General features: G+C 40.1%; 1 protein-coding gene across 7 annotated transcripts in view; it reads right to left on the reverse strand.

Annotated features, from left to right (window-relative positions):
- Window positions 1–1863: 1863 nt before the first annotated feature.
- USP22 (ubiquitin specific peptidase 22) overlaps window positions 1864–20768 on the reverse strand; it is a 111763-nt gene continuing 92858 nt past the window's right edge. For all 7 annotated transcript variants that reach the window (XM_074885545.1, XM_074885544.1, XM_074885542.1 and 4 more), the window contains 7 exons: window positions 15267–15372; window positions 13436–13594; window positions 11104–11230; window positions 8184–8275; window positions 6652–6714; window positions 4683–4832; window positions 1864–2824 (listed from right to left, as the gene is read on the reverse strand). In XM_074885545.1, the coding sequence (XP_074741646.1) occupies window positions 2782–2824; window positions 4683–4832; window positions 6652–6714; window positions 8184–8275; window positions 11104–11230; window positions 13436–13594; window positions 15267–15372 (740 nt within the window). In that variant the 3' untranslated portion in view covers window positions 1864–2781. The remainder of the gene's footprint in view (window positions 2825–4682; window positions 4833–6651; window positions 6715–8183; window positions 8276–11103; window positions 11231–13435; window positions 13595–15266; window positions 15373–20768) is intronic.

Raw genomic sequence — 20768 nt, forward strand, 5'->3', positions numbered from 1 at the left:
TAGGAAGAGGGAAAACGCTCTCCCCTCCTCTGGCAACCTGCACTGATTTACTGTTTCTGGAAATAGAAACATGCCTGGTACGATTCCGGGAGGGACACGGGGGGCGGGATGGCCGGGGGAAGAAAAGAGTAAGAGCTTTCAATACATCAGGAATTCTGCTTTTGAAACCAGAAAGCAGAGCACCGAAATCTCCCACCAACAACCATCTGCGCCGCTGCAGTTGCACGGAGCACAGCCCTCTACACCAGCCTGGGGAGGGGAGGGGGGGAAATTAAGGCTGATTTATATGGCTGGCCTCATCCCTAAACAATTTGTTTCTAAAGGATTAACAAAGCAGATTGCATTAGCTCCGGTGGCCAAGCGCGTGCTAGTGGGAAACAGAATTCATTTGTTCAGGCTCCAGCATCAAAAAAAAAAAAAGCAGCGAAAGGCTCAGACCTGGGCATCACAAAGCGAAGGCATCCCTGCACCCGAACGCCATCGGCCGCGCGGTGGCACTCCTCCTCCAGCACAGGACAAGGTGGGGACGCCAACTGCAGCAGCCCTGGGAATAATGAAAGGCTGATTCTTGTCTTCCTCTGCAAGCTTGCTGCATTATTAAAAGGTAGCAGAAAGCGTCGTCAAGCATCTGCACGATACCGTGTGCGATTCGGGGAGGGAGGGGCCCCCTCTCCTGCGGGTGCACCATTCATCCGCATTTCTCCAGCCATTTTTCATTTGTGACAAGAACGCTCAGGTTGAATCTTGCAGCACCCAATTACAACTGAAAATTATTTCAAGCATGACGAGAAGGAAAGACAGGTTACAAAACCAGAGTACGCCACCGCTTCTGCGGAAATCAGGCTGCCTAGGTAACTCCCACACTGTACGGCGCGTTTTCTATGTCTGATTTGGTATTCAGGGTGCTTCAATTAGTCGCCCCTTCTTCCTCCCCTGTTGCAAGCTGTCGCAGAAATCTCTTGATGTACAAAACTGCCTTGTGCTCTTCCAGTTTGTGTACAAAGCAAATACAATTCCACCGTCCTTTTGTTCAGCTGCTCTTGTAAAATGCTCATTTAAAAAACCAAACCCACTTCCTTTATTTTCCTCCTATTTCTTCTGTTTACCAGATCGCTTTCCACTTCTGCCTCAGGCTGGTTAGACACCTGTAACTCATTTCTAGAGCACAGAATCTAAAAGGTTAGACCCATCCAAGTTTTTAACCACACTGCTAAAGTCGAAGAATGGACATCTGGATACACGCACAAAGATTAGTGACCTTTTTGGGGTGGCTCTTACACCAATTTACACAGTGCCTAACTCTTACACGTAGCTCCCTGCAGGTTCCATAAGGAAGGGAGAACAGCGCTATTTTTGCTCGTTTAAGCTCTACGTTCTGCATGGTTTCTCTCAGGCTGCAATTCAATCCACAGCCCAGCCTCCCCAGAGCAAGATACAGCACGTGAGCAGCTACTGCTGGTACCTCAACAAGGCAACACCGCGGCGGAGGGGGAGAAAAGGAGCAAAATTGCATTTGCAATAAAGCTGGTGCACCAAGTGCTGCAAGCTAAGGACACTGAGACGGAGGCTGTGATTCTGCAAGGAGGAGAAGAGTACGTGAGGAGTTAATACATGTGGGAGGATACAAGGAACCAATACCAGCCTAGCACATACCAGGAAAATGTGTTGTTTACTTAAAAACTGAGTGCACTGCAGAAGTGCTCAATAGCAGCAGATCTATCGCTCGATGCTGCCCCCAGCAGCAACCGTTTCTAACAGATGGTACATTTTTCGATACTGAGGTTCTCTCAAGTGTCATATATATGCCTTTGGAAGGCAGCAGGGGAAAAAAACAAACCAAAAACAGCAACAACAAAACAAGCAATTTTGAGAAATTCAAACTTATTCACAAGATTTAAAAAAAGAACCAAGACCACTCTTACAGTATAAACACGCCAATTCATTCATTTTTACTGATGGTTGCATTTATGAATTTCATTCTCGTGAAAAAAGGGAATAAAAGGAAAAAAATTAAGAAAATAGCTATTTATAGAAAACAAAACAAAAAAGGGCTCAAACAGAAAAGAATCTGTGCTGATGCTTTTGATGAGCAGTCCGATGGCATTAAACATTACCTGTGCAAGCAGGCATGCTTGAAAACCTGTCTTAGTACTGTAGCTTCAGTTCCACAATCCAGGATTTCTTTTATGGTTGTTGAAAAAAAAGAGCCTAATAGTTTCATACTGTATTTATTTAATAACTAAAATTCACAAATAAAAAGATACTTGCAAAGTCCTTTAGTTGTGTCATCCCCTCCTCCTCCACTCTACTGCTTTCAGACCCATATGCATAAAAAATGGGCTTGGATTTTTAATTTTAACTGTTATATGATTGGTCGTTGGAGCTGAAGCACCAAATGGAGAAGATGCTTTATGGAGATGAGGGTATAGCCCCTTGCCTTCCCACACACATTTTGGAGGAACATAGGAGATGTACCAGTGCCCGGACTCCTCTGCTCCCATTTCCCCCACCCAGAGCATTCCTTTCATTTTAGATTTCCTCTGTTAAGTGACTGACTGTAGCCTCTTTTTTCCCCCTTTCTGTCCTGCGGGACTGCATACACGTTGGACATTGTTCATTTCCTACTCCGCCAGGCTTTGAGTCAGTGTCAAGTAGGTCCTGTTACAGCTCAGTGCTAGTTGTTTTTTAATGGGTCTTTTCATTTCAGGTAGGTTTGTGTGTCGATTCAGAAGGCTTGCTTATTTTCTTCCTTGCTTATATCTGACAAGCTGCTGGATAAGGCTATTCATACTCCAGGAACTGTTTGTGATAGAACAGCAAATATCTGCAAGAAAGCAGAGGTAGAGTTTCAGCTTTCTGCTATGCGTTGGAGCAGATTCGTATTTCCATTGATGCGATCGTAAAAAAATGAGGACTATTAATTTTGTTTTTCTTTTCAATTTGAAGCGATTCCAGGGACATGCCAGTTCCCTGCAGTAACCATGGATGAGAAGGAGGGAAGCCAACTGACATAATTTTACCAACAACTCAGGAAACCGAACAGTCGTGCACCAAACAAACCTTCTTGTAGAATCTCCTCAGAACCCAAAAGCTCCAGAAGACTCGACCATGTCGGTGCCTGCACAGGCAGCATCCTTTTAACACCATCAAGACACAAAATACAACAGAGGTGCTTTAAGATGCAACTGTTGCTTTGGAGTCACATTACCAAAGCATCAGACACTTCGGATTACTGCAAACTGTCTGCCATTTACTGCTACGGAAGCAAAAACAAAGAACCAGGCACGTGGGTGAAAACTCATGTGTCCCCATCAAATCAAACTCAAATCTCTCATGTCTCAATCTGTACTCAAATCTGGTGTTTTAATAGGATGAAATTCTTCCTGTCCTTAAATACTTTCTGTGTACTGCTACAGAAGTGAGCCCAGCCCTCAAGCAGTTACATGTCAGAGGGAAGTGGACTCATCTCTACATACTCTTTACACACCACACACTGACAGGGTCACTGCATGACTCTCTTAAAATGCTTCAAAGCACTTTTGAGACTTTCCAATTATTATCGTTCCATCTCATGCCCTGTGGAGCTTCCCTTATACAATGTCGATCTACTTAGTGTCAGCCTTTTATCTGAACCGGGGAAAATGGATCAGAGCTCAAACCAGCCGTTAATGAGACGGAGGGGCAGCAGTTGTGGTGTGTATCTCCTCCTTGCCTATGGCAGTTTCTGCCACAGACATACCCCATCTGAGGACCAGAGCTAGCCACTTGGTATTGAAGAAAAACAAACTCATTTTTCTGCTGGCCTCAAAGCAGAAGTTACCTTGTCAAATCTAAAATTCAGATATTATAGATTTTTGTGCTTCCTGGTTCAAAAAAATGAAAAGGTGGGAATATTTGTTAAAAAAAATTACAAACTGAACATGCCTGCAGCAATCCATGCAAGTGTCAGGAAAAATTAAATAATTAAAACAAGAATAATAAAGTCTTATCTTTCCAGTACCAAGTCCATTCCTGAAAATGCAAAATGAAGACTTCAGATTCTAAGTTACCTTATTCTTGAAACATATACCAGTCCCCAGTGCTTCCCTCAAAAGGGGAACACCAAGATGTCTCCCTTGCAAACTACTGCCCGGCACTCCCAATACTCGTCTAATGCAAATATCTGACATCATAATGTCAATCTGAAATCAATTTAAAGCCATGAGCTAAGAAACTAAGAAACAGCTCATGTTCTACACCTGCCTCCCATACAGCCTTCCCACTCTGGTTCACAGGATTTTCTTAATGGCTTTTCTTTAAATCTTTTACACTCATAGTAATCCAAAGGTTCTGCAGACAAAGACTGGATCGTGTCATGGAGGTAAATACTGCTCCTACACTGATGATCGTATCACTTTGGTTTGCAGAGTCCCTTCCATTAGGAAGCAAGAGCTTGGACATGAGCACCAGTTACAGACACTGGAGTCAGCTGATGTCCCTCATCCTTCCCCTCTTCTTCCTTCAACAAGTGCAGGATATAAAGCAACATTCTGAAGCACTGATACATACACAGAGAGACATTAGATATTCAAAAAGAGAAATTAAGTCTTCTCTATGATGAAAGGGTCTTTTAACTGGAAGTTAGGAAAACCCAACAAAGGTCAAAGTTTCCCTTCCTTTCCCCTTTCCAGTTCCCAACTTACCCTTCACTGTCTAGCACATCCTTAATGCTAGCCTTGGTGATAATGGCATCATCACACTTGAACCACTGGTCCTTGTGCTGCCGGATGAAGCTGGTATAGTGCCCACTCTCCAAGGTTCCCTGGTGATTAACTACTGCAAACAAGGAATACCTGGTACAGAAAAGAGTTAATGAATATGTGGATCAAAAGGGGAAAAACAACCAACATTTTAGACAAGCAGAAGCTTGTGTTCATAAACATATATAGCAATAGTAAAGAACCACATTTTTCTTTTTCTGTTTCGCTATTACTGCACCACTGCAGTCTGAGGAGAGCCGTCAGCTTTACCAATACTGGCTACCAAAGATTTTTCTTCTAAAATGGATCAATATTGATGTATTCCTGAAGAGGACCACTGATTATCTAGTCTGATCTTCTATTTCCCTGAATTAGTCACTCTAGTGAACCAGAAAAATGCACTTGAAGTATGGGGATGGGGAAGGAGGTAATCTTAAATATAGCTAATCTTAAGTATTTCTAGTGATAAACTGCTGTACTGATTAATTGTCCTTAATCTGGAAAGTCTGTGTCTATTTTAAAATACTGAATATATTCAGCCTCAACTTCCAGCTTTCAGATGCTGCTGTGCATTCGCCTGCTAGCCTGAAAACTAGCAGACACATCTCTGTTCCAAAGAAAGATACTGATAGACTAATCAACTTGCTCTTCACCTTTTTTTTCCCTTAAAAAGGAGAAGACTGAAGTCCTTGGCTCTCTTGTTCTAAGGTAAGATTCTGTTTCCAGTCTTAAAATATATCTGCAGCTCTTTTCCAAATGTTCTCCACTCTAACTCTTTCTTAAAATGCTATCCTCAAAATGGGATACAAACACAGCTGCACAATGGCAAAATAATCTCTAATCTCACTTGATGTTGTCCTGCTTATGTTCAAAATTCACTGAGCTCTTTTGACAGAGTGGTGCCACAACAAGGCACCTATTCAGTTGACTGTCTACAGAGCCACTGATTTACAAAGTCACCCTCTTCCTAGTGGAGTCCTTTAAGCCAACTAGGAAGGACACCTCTCTTTAGTCCTAGATGGAGGATTCTAAGAGCAGATGCCTCTGCTCTCATTACCTAATCCTCTTCATTGTTAACAACTTCTCCAATTTAAGTCATGTGCAAACCTCGACAGTGATCAGTTGTTTTCTTTCAGATCTTTGCTAACACTATTAAACACCATACATCGAAGGAATCAGTCGCTATAGGACCACACGCTAACACCTGCCTGGTATCTGCTTGTATGCCAATGGCACTAAGACCTAGTTTTTTAATCTACCTATTGTGCAATTCCAGTTTCTTAATGAAACTTTTCGTGCCAAATAAAGTGCTTTGAAGAATTTAAATACACAACATCAGCACGACTGTAGCAACCAAACTTGTAAACTTATTTAAAAAAAAAAGTAAGGTTTGTGTGACCACCTCTTTGCCCATGAAGCTACAGGTATTGCTTTCAGTTACACTCCCTTTACATTCTTGAGCAAGTCCCGTATCAGCCTGTCATTTATTCTGACTGGAATCAACACCTGACTAAGAGCCCCCAGAATTACTGGGGTCACCTACTTGGGACTTTGAGTGTCAGTGTTCTATAAACTTTCTTTTGGTCCTCTGGAAGTCCCTTTGCTATTGCAACAGAAATACAATTATTTAAAGGAAACCCCCATCCCTTTTAATACTGTAACCATACTTTTTAATTTTGCTTATAGAATGACTGCTGGGGTTATCACCTTCAGCTCTGAATGTCAGCTGCCACAAACCCACGGAAGGGTAAGGCAATTGTGGTGAATGAAGCTTTATTTTGCAACAGTTCAGACCTACTGTGCTGTCAAATATGGTAATGCACTTCGCACTGCAGGATATACAGCAGACTGTATATCTCCTTCTAGAAGCCAACTACCTTTCACAATAGGAGTCATGGAATGTACCACTTACTTATTATCATTGTTTAGACTATCCGTCGGCTGCTGGTATTGCCCGTTCATTCTGCTCTCTTTACTGCAACACACACACACACAAAAATCCAGTCACTTAAAGCAGTGGCTTCCCAAAGTGAGGAAATAGGTTTTACATGACACAGCCTGTTTGCCAAATGCAGGTCCTTATTCAAAAGCACAATGCTGCTTAGCAGCAGCGAAGGGCTGCTGATTAGGATGCTAAAGATGCTTTATTTGTTCTCACAGCAATGCTACATAAGAAACAACATTTCCTCCTCCTGGTCAAGGCTTCAGTGCTGCAAATACAGATCTGTTTGTGTCAAATATCCTATCCAAAAAAGCTTAAAAGCAGGTTAAGAAAAGATTTGTATTTTAAACCTGGAAAAATATCTAATTACATCAATCCTTTATCCTGTGATGGGTCAATCATCCTGGCTCTGACTTGTAAATTCATTTTGTGTTTTGACAGCAGCAACAGGATTATGCTGTTGATTTCATAGCCGATGAAATTCAGATTACTGAGTTATGCCTGCTGATTATCCCATCTCTATTCCATTATGCTTGATACCTTTCATCAGCAGAGCCTGTTCCTCTGTGGTGAATTCTCCCCGGATAGAACAGGGAAGTCTCAAAATCTCCAGAATATACTGGAATAAACCATATATTCTTAATATAACACTATTTAACAGAGCTTCAGGGCTCTCCTTTCTCTCCTGGCAGAAGCATCTACTTTTCTCCAGGGGGGGTGGGGTGGGTGAAGCTTGAAATTACTAGTAAAATTTTAACATCAAATAGAGCCCTGTGTTAAGAGATGCCACCTTTTGGGGCTTTCTGCATTGCTTCAGATATAAATTAAATCTGAATATCCTCTTGTATATTTGAATGGAATACCTGACAAATACTCGTTAACTGAGCTGATTAAACTCCTTTCATAAAGGTATATTTATATAAATGTCACGTCTTTCACAAACCTGGGAGGTGGGAGAAGTCTTAATTGTTTCTGTTTAAAATAGGTATTTCTAATTGGTATTTAATCTGGACTATGTTTTTAGTTCTTGCAGCGTTCTCTAAAGAAGTTGTTGAAAATCCAGATTTGCATGTATGCAGGAATAAAGCGGAAGGATTTTTATAACTTCAGAAATAGTAGGTTAGGCATTGGGTTGTGTCTAGTCTGCCTAATTACACAAGATGACTCGTGGGTGGGGACTCAGGTGATGGGACCAAAGCAGAGATCTGAAGGCACGGTGGATCTGAGTCTATAAATTTAACATGCAACCAGAAACATAACACACATTAATAAAAAAAAAATTAACGTTTAAAAGTCTTTTGTGGCACGCAAAACCCAACAGTTTATCTAAAAATTAGTTTAGAAAAGACGCACATTTCAAGGAGAAGCTTACAGCAGAAGTATCATTATACATACTGTTCTATAACCTTGATTCAAGGATGTTCCATGTTTCATGATGCACATGTATGAACTGGTAAACAGTTCTGTCCAGGTCTTTGGGGGATTTTGAACTTGGTACACACCTGGAAGCCATGAATGGTGTCATGTCCAGCTCCAGCGGAAATGAGACATACGTAGTGATCTTTCGCCTCAGTTTGGCTGAGTGTTCAAACCGCTGGAGACAAAGTGGAAGAATTTTTTTTTCTTTAGAGAAAGACTAAGTTTTCTGTCTTTTATAAATGTCCTAAGCTTAGGAACAGTAACATGAAAGCATATTAGCAGTCAGTATCCAGGGTCATCTCCAGATTTTTTTCTACCAACTATCTGGGCTGGGAACCCCTGCGTAAACGCTAACACATTTCTACCAGGAAAATAAACAGCAATTTGCAGGGGAAAAATACAGTATTAATTAGATTGTTTACCTTAATATCTATACACTGAAACTTATTCCCAACTGACATTAAGGAAAAAAGATATATTAAACAGAGAGAGCACACACAGCCTTTACCCAAACCAGTGTGAATTTGTACTACGCACTATTCAAATACACGGCTGCTGCCTACACTAGCACACCAAACTGGTGACAATGAGAGCTTGCCATCAGATTCACACACTAATCCACCCATCCAATCATCTCAAGTGACAGGAGTCAAGCCTACACAGGAATACGAATTCAAATTAAGGCAAAAATGGAATATGATAATAAAAAAGCCTTGTCCCTCCACCAAAAGAGGAGCCTGCAATACCCACCATCCTTTCCTCATCTTCTCGACTGAACATTAAATGGAAACAGGAACAAATACCAGAAAGAGATGAATGAGTTTCTATTTAAAGGCAGCTTCTCTCCCCATTTCTCAGAAATTCTGCTCTATTTACACTTCAAGTTAATTATTTTCCAATCGTGGTGCCATAACAATTCCCTAGCAACAGATCCAGACGTTAAGAGCTGAGACTTCTGTAATTCTTATCTTTTGTGTTTCTTTTTTTGCTCTAACACATGAAATGAAATCTGCATTTTGCATGGACAGGACAACACAATTGCTTAGGAAAAGTAATTTATTTTCAAAAAAATCTTCAGCCATTCTGGATAACACAAACACTGAACTGAGCGTAGAAAAAGGGTTGAGCACATTTACATTGCCTTGCCCAAAGAGCAGAATCACCTAGGTATATCTTGCCAACTACTCTGCATTAACAAAATAAAAACAAAAATAAAAACCAAGAGCCCAACATCCCCAAAACTCCCCCCAGAAGCCAAGCAGCCAGCCAAGCACTCCTGAAACCTGAAGTCAGTCATGCAAAAATGCTCTTTAGGAAGACCAAAACCAGCCAAAGAACAGCAAAGGAATTGTGCTACTATCTATTCCAGGCAGGTGAATATCTTTGGCGTATAACATCGCTTATCATCTTGGTTAATACTCAAGATGCAACTGAAGAACTGCTGGTATATGGTGAACAACTGAAGGCATGATTGTCCCAGACTGTCTGAAAAGGCCTGTAAATTACAAGAGGGAAATCCTTCCGCCTGTAACACCTTTTTCCAGTAGAAAGCAGAACTGATCTTTTCTCATGAATACAGACCTTCCTATGGCATTCTGTTTTCATGTTAAGACCTCTGCATTTCATTAACAAGCTTCTCTCTACAAGCCAGATTTTGAAAATAAATTTTAAATTGCTGCTACGCTGGATACAGAGTTGCTATGTAATTTAACAATTTCAAACGACAATAATTTCTGAACACAGTCCATGACTTGCTCCGTGAGACCATGACACTATAGTTACACAGATTAGATTTTCCACTATGAATGTACTGACCTAGCTTAGAGGGCTACTGGAAAATAAACCAGAAAAACTGCCTGCATGCTACAGCAAAGTTCAGCATTCACTTTGCCATGACAAGATAAAAGTCTAATTCCAACATTAAAGTTACCCAGGTGTTTTACCAAAGTTCAAAGCCTAGAAACCATCTAAGAATTGAACAATGGATGGAAGCCTCTGAAGCAAAAGGCTGGAGCGTGTGTTCTTTCAATTCACCATTCTCCAACTGGAAGGAGAAACAATACAGCCTTCGTTTGTATACACAGCATACAGGCTGCTGTTTTAAGATCTGTTTCCAGTTACCATAGTGGTAGGTAAAATGCTGCTTTTCTTTATGTAGCTTAAGTGACATTAGTATCATGATCAGATAAGCAGTTTCTTGAAACACTGGTCATCGGAAGAGGTGAGGCCAGTGATCATCATTTGCTGTCCAGCAGTGAGAGGATTTTGTTGTTATGTCCCAGGAGATACTCAAGACCTTAGAGGTCTGCAGCTGAAAAGCTTAAGCAAGCAGACCACAGATGCAGTTAAATTACTTTGGTGGCTGCTTCTACAAAGGCCTGGGGATCACTTTTCAAGGACCCTTTGCCTCTTGACACAGAATGACCTTCATCATCTGCAATAGCTCCCTACCTTGCACCACAGTCATACTCTTTATATTTAAGACAAGTTGTACAGGACTAAACTATCTGAGGGCACCAACTATGACATTATCTCCCATCGTTGCATCTGACAATCTGGATTGGAAGTGTTTAAAACTGCATCACAGTTGGGAAGATACAAGAAACCTTCTCCACTGCAACCCATAACTGTTTCATGCTTTTCCTTCAACACAGAGTTCCTGTGTGGCATTCTTCCAGGAAAAATGTAAGGTAAAAATTTTACCATGCAGGATGGGTGTTACTGGAGATTGGTTTCTATGCTGGTTCGGGTATTGTACCAGCCTTCCCTTTTGTTTCTAGATTCTGATTAGTTAGGTTCCGGCAGACATACCGCAAAGCTACATTATAGATAATGTAATACTATCTTAATAGGAAATCGATCTGGGCATGCAAGCTGTTCTTTATATTAATTTGTATCACTAAAAGATTAGCCAGTGAAAGCCAGAAGCATGTCCAGGAATTTAGCTCATCCTCTCAGAGAGAAATACATGTCCTCTGCTCTGTCTGCCCCCTGTGAACTTACTTTGAGATGAAAACAGGCCACAATGGGTAACTTCTTCATAGTGAGTTGTTTGGTAGATTCCTGGTAGCTATGGCAACCACTACATTTGATTTTGGCACTGCTTCCTAGATGTTCTGGCCTTGTAAACCTGAAAAAAATATTAAAAAGCAAAGGGATGCACAAAACAATCAGACCATTTTCCACACATGCTGAAAACACTTCCTTTCCTTGTGGGTCACTGGCACCACAAGAGACAGAGTTTATGGCTTTTAAGTGTCATTTTGAAAAACCCACCACTTACAATAATGTAAACTGCTATGGTTCAGGTATCCAAATCTGACATTTATCATCGCTCTACTTGGGAACATTGCACTGAAATACAGCAGTGTCTGAGAAAGGAGCTAAATGTTAGTTCATCTCCTACAACAGGACAGCTAATTTTCATTCAGAAAGCAAAGATCTTTTGTTTTCAAAAAACAAAAACATTGATATGGATGTTCTGAAGCAAGATGACATGACTTCTGTGCTCGGCTGCATGCTATCTGCAGGACACTCTTCAAGCTTGTAGCCCTCCAGGGCTAGGATCAAAGCTCTGAGATGGAAAGGGCTGTAAACACAAAGTCCTTTTCAAAATACAGACATCTTCCAAGAAAACCCAAGTGTTGACAACTAGAAAAATCTCTTTCAAAATTTTCAGACAGAACTGCTCAAGGGAGCTATAGGAAGAGACTGTTACAGAACAGGGGACTGCTTAGAGAAAATATACTACCTCTGTGTTCTCACAACACACTAAAGCAAAATCTCTCTCACTTTTTCAGAAACTGTCAGCACAGAGAAGCCTAGGAGGATGGACTGCTAAGTCTTTCCCTCCAAGTTTAGGCTTCCATGGGGCAAATAAATAATCTCCCCAGAAGCTGCTTTACAACTAGGATTTTTGAGATTAAATATTTTGAAATATAATTGAACATTTGATATTAATGCACACACTAAGCACATGAGGGCAATGTGGTATCAGCTCGTCACTCACCCTACCTGGCCTCATTCTGTTTACGGCCAATGCAGCCTCCAGCATTAATTAATCATCACAGCCCTTGGTTTCCCCTCTTGTTTGATTAACAAGATTTTCTTTACCTAGCCTATGTTTTTGATTTTGTTTTTTGATTTTTTTTTTCTTCTCTCAAGACTGTAAAAAGGCTTATAAATTTGTTGTTATTGTTGTCAGGAGTGCCTATGTTCTTCTGGTTTTTGTCATATTCCTGCTCAATCCTTCCTTCTTGAAGCCAACTTTAAGTCACATGGCCATACGAGTTGATAGGAAGTCACACACCTTCCTTGTTTGAATTTAATATTCAACCTGCTTGCTAACTTTTGGGTAAAAAGGTAGACCCATCCTCTTTATCCATTAGAGTTCAACTTCTTTCCAAAATCCATACTCTTTGAGAGCATCTTTGAACCTGGATGTTTTTCCTTCCCTATCATCATCTCTCTCTGATTCTACTAATCCCTATGTTGAAGAAAAATCACCAAAATGTGACCAGATTTGCCTCTCGATGCACCCCTGCATTAGCAATTTCTCATTTGTACTAATTCCCTTGTTTTCTTAAAATTATTGATCTTAAAAGTATCAAGAAAGTTAGAAATCAGATGTCAGAGGCTATGAATTTCTATTTCAGGAGGATTAGCTTTGCCCCAGGCTACAGGTAACCTCTTCCTCAAATATCTTTGACAAATATCTGCATTTGCCACGAAAGAATGACTTTCAGATCTGCTGAAAAATCCAAGTTAACTGTATGCAAAGCCACAACATTCTCTCCAGTTACCTGTTTCCAAGATGCCTAAGTTTCCTGCTCAGAATTATCTTTTCTTCTTGAAAGCTCCATTCCTTTAATTCTTAATGCCATCCCCGCAACTAAGCTGGCAGTAGCCGACCCTCGGCTGTTTACAGCAAAATCAAGATGATACTTGGTGTCTAATTTAGACAAATATTAAATGCATTGTGAACTCTTTTTATGTGCTTGCTTAGCTGACACAACCAAGAACGTGGAGACAGACACTAGTGGTTTAAATCATTTAAATCCACACTGCCTGGCAGCAGCCAATGTAAAATTTGTTTCCCTTTTGCATCGCATGGCAACTGGTTTTGATTGCTTATTGTTAGGCCTACTGTTGCTCTGAGCCTTCTTTGCCTTCTCGCTTTCTCTTATGCAAAAAATTAAAATATGTATAAAAATCCTGTTTGGGGATAACGCCATGAAAAAGCATCACTTACTCCCATTGTTCAGTGCCACCTGGAGAACAGAATGAAGCCAAATTCTTTTTACCCCACCAAAATGATATTTGTCTCGTTTCATACCTTCGCAAGCAGTCTGTGAGAGTGGTGGTGCCTGATACATGGCTTTCCCCATTTACGACACTGCCATCACTCCCCGGACTCAGTGGCCAGAACGGGGTGGAGGAGCCTGGCAAATCCAAACTGATGTCCCAAAATGGGTCTATCGTTGTGGAAACGCCACTATGAAAAAGAAAGCAGTTTAATACACATTTAAAGGAAGTATTGTTAAGTCTTGCTCACTTTAGGATGCACATCAGATATTACTTTTAAGAACTATGGGATCTACATCACCCCTAGAGGGCACTCAAAGATGACAGAAAATACTGTTGCTCCAGAGTGTTTTCCCACAACCAATTGTTTTTCTGTGTATTTAAAAGCCCTGTGTTTTAGGAAATGTATGTGATGTACTAAATGCAAAATATGTTTAACACATTCTCCCACTCACTGGAGCCCTGTAACTCAAAGTGAACAAGTAGAGTTACTCAGAGATAGAGGTACTGACCGTACTACTGACCAGTATAAACCAGCTAACCTCTACCATAGCTACATGCAATCCAACTAGTTTAGAAGCGTGGTTCTCTGGTCAAGACACGAAAGATGGTGCTTAAGGGTACTTCGATAAAGAGAGCTCCAAATACTTTTTCTATACAGTAGTGCACTGAATTAAGCTTTGCAGTTCATATTATAATGCATCTCCTACAGCATTTGGAATTTAAGAGGCCAAAGAACAACTGCATCAAGAAGTAGCGTATGTTCTCAATCAGATTTCTCTACAAGACAGCTGAAGACAAGCCAACAGCTAGACTACAGAAAAAGCTTCTCAAAATTTTAACTTGTATTGACTGAAATATTTTCTTTCAGCATTTACATTTTTAAGAGAAATCCAGAACTCCAGGGGTCTAAGCTCCTAGTTTGGAAGCATTTTCTGTTTGTACTCATGCTTATTTTTTGAGTTCTCTCTTCTTGCAAAACTAGCATCTCACCCTGCAATCTAATTAAGCCTACAATATTCTACTTTTTTTTCAGATTTGTTTGTGCAAAAGTTGTCAATTTTCAAAAGAAAACTTTTGTTAAAGTTTCATCAATGCTAGTAGCGTGCCATAACGCATCGAGCTTTTCATTATCATATAAGGATTCTGTGGCTCTACCAGGCAAAGAATAAAATTTCATGTGTTTTCCTTACAGTAAACCTTCTGCAAATCTCTCCAGGAAACTGGAAATAAAAGCAGATTCAAACAAGCACAGCACAACAGTCCATCTGCAGGACAGCATGCGTAATTATAAAGAATGCAGGACAGAACAAAAAACAAGAACTCTGACTTCTGCACTATGGCAACACCAAACATCTTGAAAGAGAAGTCAACTTGCTCCAGTACAGAGTGTAGAGCAACAAATACATTTTTCCTTACTCTTGTAAAACATTCACTTGCTAGTACCTGAGATTACATTAGGTATCAGCCTCTTTGAAACCTCTCCTGATGATATAGGAGGCTCCTAACTGAAGGAAAATACGTCTGGATATTGGAATTTTCTTCAAATGTAGTGGCATTAACATACTTTCAAAACCAGAGAGATCTTGGAAGTCTTTTCCTCATGAACTTGGAAAAGAACAACCTTTTACAGACTAGTAAAAAGTTTGTGCCCATAAGCCTGTGGTACTTTCCAGGTAACATTTTTGATATGTCTTAATATACAACAGTTAACTGGTAACTGATTGCATTTAGTTCTTGCCTTGCTGGAGTTTTGCTGGTATTTTATTGGTATTCAAGAAAGAAAAAATTCAGTACGCTGTTGCACTGGGAAGTGTTGAGATTCAAATCAGAGTTCAGAATCAGAAAAAAAAATTACTTACTGGCAGACTTGACAGGTAACATCAGACTGCAGTCCGCCTGTGAAGATTTGGTCTATGATGCAGTTACAGTGGTTGGGATTGTTGGCCTTCTTCCCATTATCATCACCTGGAGGAATGCAAACACAGACTCAGAAGTCAAAAATCCTCCAAGTGGTTTGTCTTGGACTGTGTCTCCAGTAACTCTTTACAACGCGAATTTATAAACATACTGCAAGTTCACATAAACACTACAGAACCCTGAAAATGCTGTGCACTGAAGAAAGAACAAGAAAACAAGAACAGAACTCTGGAAAAATATAAAAGGTAATCAGAAGGTGACTAAATGCAGTCGACTTCTGTAGAGCTGAAGCTTTAAAGGCGTATCGGCTGTTAGCCAAACCCTTTCTCAGGGTATCTATCGCCCTATCTCCCTTTGCACTATCTGGTATAAAGATCAGCTCCTAAGACGAAGGAGTGGCCAAGGTGGTTCATGAAAATTAATATTTAAACTTCACTTGAAGCACCGCTGTGCAACATTTGTACCTAAACAAATGGCCAGTTCTTCACCACAGAAGCACTAGTTTCTGCTTAGGCAGAGTATTCAGTAGTACATTATTTTCCTAAATGAACAGAGGAGAAATGTCAGCAAACGCTACTTTTTAATTCTATGCCAGTCAACTTCTGAGACAAGAGTGAGGGGAGGAGGTTTGTTAAGACCCATTAACCTCCAGCCTCCTGTCTGCATCCTGTCCTTTCCACATAAACATGTACTTTCTGTTCAAAGTTTTCACCAGTGAGAAAATGAAAGATGCCCTTATCTGAAGTGGGAAGGTAAGTGCTGTGCCTTCCTCCACCTTCTCCAGAGGCATGGCAATCCTCTAAATTCCCAAAGGGCACAATGAGCCCGTACCCATCTTCTAGGCATTATCAACTGCCACTGCAGGTCTCAGGAGCACAGCGATTTTGTGTGATTTGAGTGCTGCGATTAGGCCAATTCAGCCTTCTTAGACTAACCAGAGCGTTAAATAGCCAAAAATTTCTTGACGCAGCTCTCAGCTTTGAGGCATTCTCCTTCCATTCCTCATAGGTGAACTAGGAGTGATACACTTCTGCTTTGATTTCCAAGATTGTGCTGCTTATTCTCCTTGGGTAGGATAGATGCACGTGGTTTTGCTTTGTAAACAGAGATGCACACACAAACTACTTCACAGCACTAGCTAATTATTTTGTAAAGTGCATCTGAAGATGTCTTCCAATCTCCTACAACAAACTGCTAAGACATAATTAAGTTTTGCCAGGTTTCCTAGTATCTTTAACTTACTAGGAAGTATTTAATTTCAGAAACTGACTCCTCAAATCACAACTATTACTTAAAACCAATTAATTTCTAGTTAAGTATGCAAAAAAAAAAAACAAAACACCTGAAGAATCTAGAAGTAGAGGGCAAAACCCCACCACGTTTCTTATGTCTAAGGCGCTCCAGCTGGAGTCTTCTTGCAGCAGGAAGGAATAAGACTTTTTTCCAATTAAGCTTTGCAAATTTGTTGAAAAATACTATATAAACTGACAAATGTTCCACTTTATACTAAGTGTGGAAAAGCAGACATAGGTGATACCTACTAAGCTGCAATGGGCCACTTCAGTTAATTAGATCCTAAATGCCTCAGAAAAGCTCTCACTCAGCTGCCTGCTTTGGAAACTTTTGTCTGAATTGTCAAGAAAAGCATATTGTTTCCTTGAAATGGCTCTTGAACAAAACGCTTTAAAATTAGATTTCAAATGTACGAGGTTCAAGTTGGGGGTTATCAGACCCAGTCTGAGGCACTTCTTGATGGGAATTTCAGCTAAATCTTATTGAACTTAAGATCTTTCTAAGGTCTCAATTATGCTAAGCTAATGAATAGAGCATACAGTACAGAGACTGTACAAGACTTTCTTCACCTTTAAAAAAAGATCACTTATAAGCCTTAAAGACTACATGTGGATTTTCAAAAAAGAATTTAATGGTTTTTATCCTTGTTTTTAAAAGTCCACTTTTCCTTTTTAAAGGAACAACATGCAACTGCCACATCCTTGTAATCTCACCATTTGAATCATTATCTCCCCTTGGTTTGGGGGGGGGGGGGGGGGGGGGCAGAAGCAGAGAACAGTGTCCAAGAGATTTTCACTGGGCCACAGGTAACATCCCTGTTGGACAGCTTTAATAGACAGCCATTTCCGCCTACGGGAGAGAACGCATACTCCCTTTTCAATTATACAAGTCAATTAGGATCAGTGACGAGAGGGTCTCAAAAGAATATTCTGTGAGCTTGTTCCCAGCAAAACAGAATGGCATTACCCACTCAACATTATTTCCCATGACATTTGGTTGGAGAGGAAGGGGGAAAAAAAAAGTAAGATTACCACCTACTCACACTTGTCAATATGTAACAGATGCTGAGAGGAGGTATATTATGCAGCTGAGAACTAGAAGCTGCTAGATTGTTGTGCTCAAGTTAAGGTTCCCTTCAACATTTCTCTCTTACCAAGTAGGTTTTAGTTTCATACATTTTTGTTTTTAAAGCTGGTCATAATTCCTACTGGGGAAATCAGCAGCTTCTTGTAAGAGGCTGTCAGCACAAAGCTAAAACCAAACTTGAAAATACATTTATGTATACACTAATGTAATTATGAGAATGGCAGAAGATTGAGTTTAAAAGTTTGGATTCAAATTAAATGCAATTCTCTTTAAAAAAACCCCATAAGTTACTACTGCATCTGTGCAATAATTAAGCATAGTAACTAGGCATTTAATATACTACTAAAGGTAAATCATACATAGCAACTTTAAGAGCAGATTACTTTTTAACATTCCTTTTGGTTTTGAAATAAAAATAAAGAAGTTTTGCCTTCAACTTCCATTATGCATTTTAAATAAGAACAAGGAATTAAAAAATTGCCAGATTTTAAAAGGGGCATTTATCAAAACAAGACATTAATGTTAACTTTTCTGCTTTACTTTGGCCCCCAGTCTTCTGAACACGTGCTTGTTATTCTTTATGACAAAGCAGTGTACACACAAATTTATATGGATCATAGCAGATGACATGTTTCACAAGCATATGCTTTATCTGTTCCTAAGAATATCATGCAGAATTCACGGAGCAGGGTAGTGTTTTACTCCCAAATCTCAGCACAGCATTCTTTTTCTGTCATGAAGCACCAGGCTTCAAATTTGCTTTGTAGCAGTCCTTGTTAAAGATGAATGCAAAATGCTTCATGAAAACCAGATAAATGAGGAACAATCAGCTTTAAAGTACTACTCTTCTTTTGTTAGACAACTGAGTAACATTCACTGAATAAAGTTTGGGTTAAAAATATAGGATCACTTCAATTTTTTTCATCCTGCTTTTTGTCCCTTTGTGTACATATGCCCATCTCTGCCACTCCCTGCTGCTTGACTGTTGTTGCTCTTGCAATAAATAAAAAACTAACATTACAGGCTGAACGTTAACTTTTGAATTGCAGTCTTGCTCCATACAAGAAAATTATAATTCTGGCCTAAGTTTGAATATGTCTGAGACAAAGTGAGTAAACTACAAAGTTTCTTGGAACCTCACTGTCATGGGAGTTTGCAGAATTAGAACTCTGAATTTCTTTTAGAGCACTGGTAATTAAGATGTATCTCTCAGGTTGACTAAAAGCTGAACTAATGTGTTACAGACTGGGCAGAAACACCTATTTATATTCCTCTAACAAATGAAGAGCCCTGGAACTCCTGAAGGATCCCACATGAAGAGTGGGGTATACTTTGTACTTGTTCTTCGTAGAAGATCCTAAGAAAACACGCAAGCAGCAACAGATCAGTGTCTGATCATTTTCAGCATCTTCTATGATCCAAACATATTCAGAGACCAAAAAATCAAACGTGCTGTGCATTTTAAAGACCAAAGGCAATACATGCCGAAGTCCAGGCAAATGGTTCCACACTAGTACAAAGAAGGTGGCCATTACCTACACAGCAAGGCTGCTTATAGCATTACTCTGGTGAAGAAGCTACTACCCGACGTAGAGTAAACTCTGAGTCTCATTTGGAAGCTTCTGTGGTGAGAAGGACCACAAATACCAATGACACTGCAGAACCGTGAGCACTATCAACCCAGCAAGAGAGACCAGAACAGCACAAAATGCAGGTACAATTTTAAATGTCATTTATAGCAGCAATGTCGGAAAAAGAACTCAGGTTTAAGAAAGCTCTCGCTTTTTTAGTTGGAGTATGCATTTGAGGACAGACCTTGCGCACACTTTGGGTGCATCGTAGAGAGACACTGGTAAATAATAGCTTAGCTTCCCCCCCCCCCCCCCCCCCCCCCCCAAATACTACTTTCCAGTTAGACCATCTTTCTCCAGCTGTTGGAATGAATAGTGATGCATAGGCATGACAGACTCGATCCCTTTTATTCCAAAACATTTCCTATTACTCCAGCAGCACAGAAGGAGCCCTGCTAAGTGTTCAGAATATGCCCTGCACAGATGTCACAGCTCAACACAACAGTGCTAGCACAAGGAGAGCCATTACCCCTGAGACATGATTTACATGGGTGATCATACAGGTATCCTGAGCTTCCAAAACTCCACAAAACAAAGTATATATTCAACCAGCATTAAAAAACCAACCAAACCAAACTACCTGGGCCAGCCAGCCCATATGATAGTCTCACAGGGCAGTTAAATTTATGCTTCATAGGATGCAGTATTACAAAACTTATCTTTAAATGCACATCAAAATCATGTATTTTTCTTTATTTAGGCCAAGACAGGTATCAGTTACAAGCGTTCACAGCTTTCTCTGACTTGCATTAGGACACTTCCTAGAAAGCTGGGTAACTGGAATGGAAAGCGGATAAACGACCAAAGTCAGCCACACAAATATCACTGGGTATTTATACAGTTCTTAGCATAAGGAACACTTTCATTTACTTTGGTGCCTGAAGATTTGGTGATCATTTTCCCCATGACTTTATTTTACTTCACTGTGTGTTAATTGTAGAACTTGATTACTATTGACTGGAAGCTTTAAAAGCTTTTTTGATTCAGTAAAAACAAATATTTAATATTGGCAGGGGAGGCATTATTTGCTTATTGTAGCTTTAGGACATATTCTCATTATTCGTTACAGTATTGTTACATATGTATACTTCACATGCATATGTGTGTGTGCATACATAAGTACGTAAGTGGGAAAACTTTCTCATTACATCGCAGACTAGTTCATTCCAAAAGTGGTTTATCATGACCCTACTTGAAATTCTGGTGTAGATTAACTTGTTTGGTTCCCACACAACTGCTCAACCACTTCTTTAAAATTACCTTGATGTGGTATAGATTATTTACCATAGTTCTATAATAAAAGTCTCTTAATTTCTTCAGAAACAGAAAATTAAAAACCTGGGTGCACAGATGTCAAGGATCTACTGCTAATGCCTTCCCACCGGTAGCACTGTAACAGCTTAGTTATGTCCGTGCAGACTCAAACTTAAGGAT

This window comes from Strix uralensis, chromosome 16 (genome assembly GCF_047716275.1).
Source record: "Strix uralensis isolate ZFMK-TIS-50842 chromosome 16, bStrUra1, whole genome shotgun sequence".
Taxonomy (NCBI): Eukaryota; Metazoa; Chordata; class Aves; order Strigiformes; family Strigidae; genus Strix; species Strix uralensis.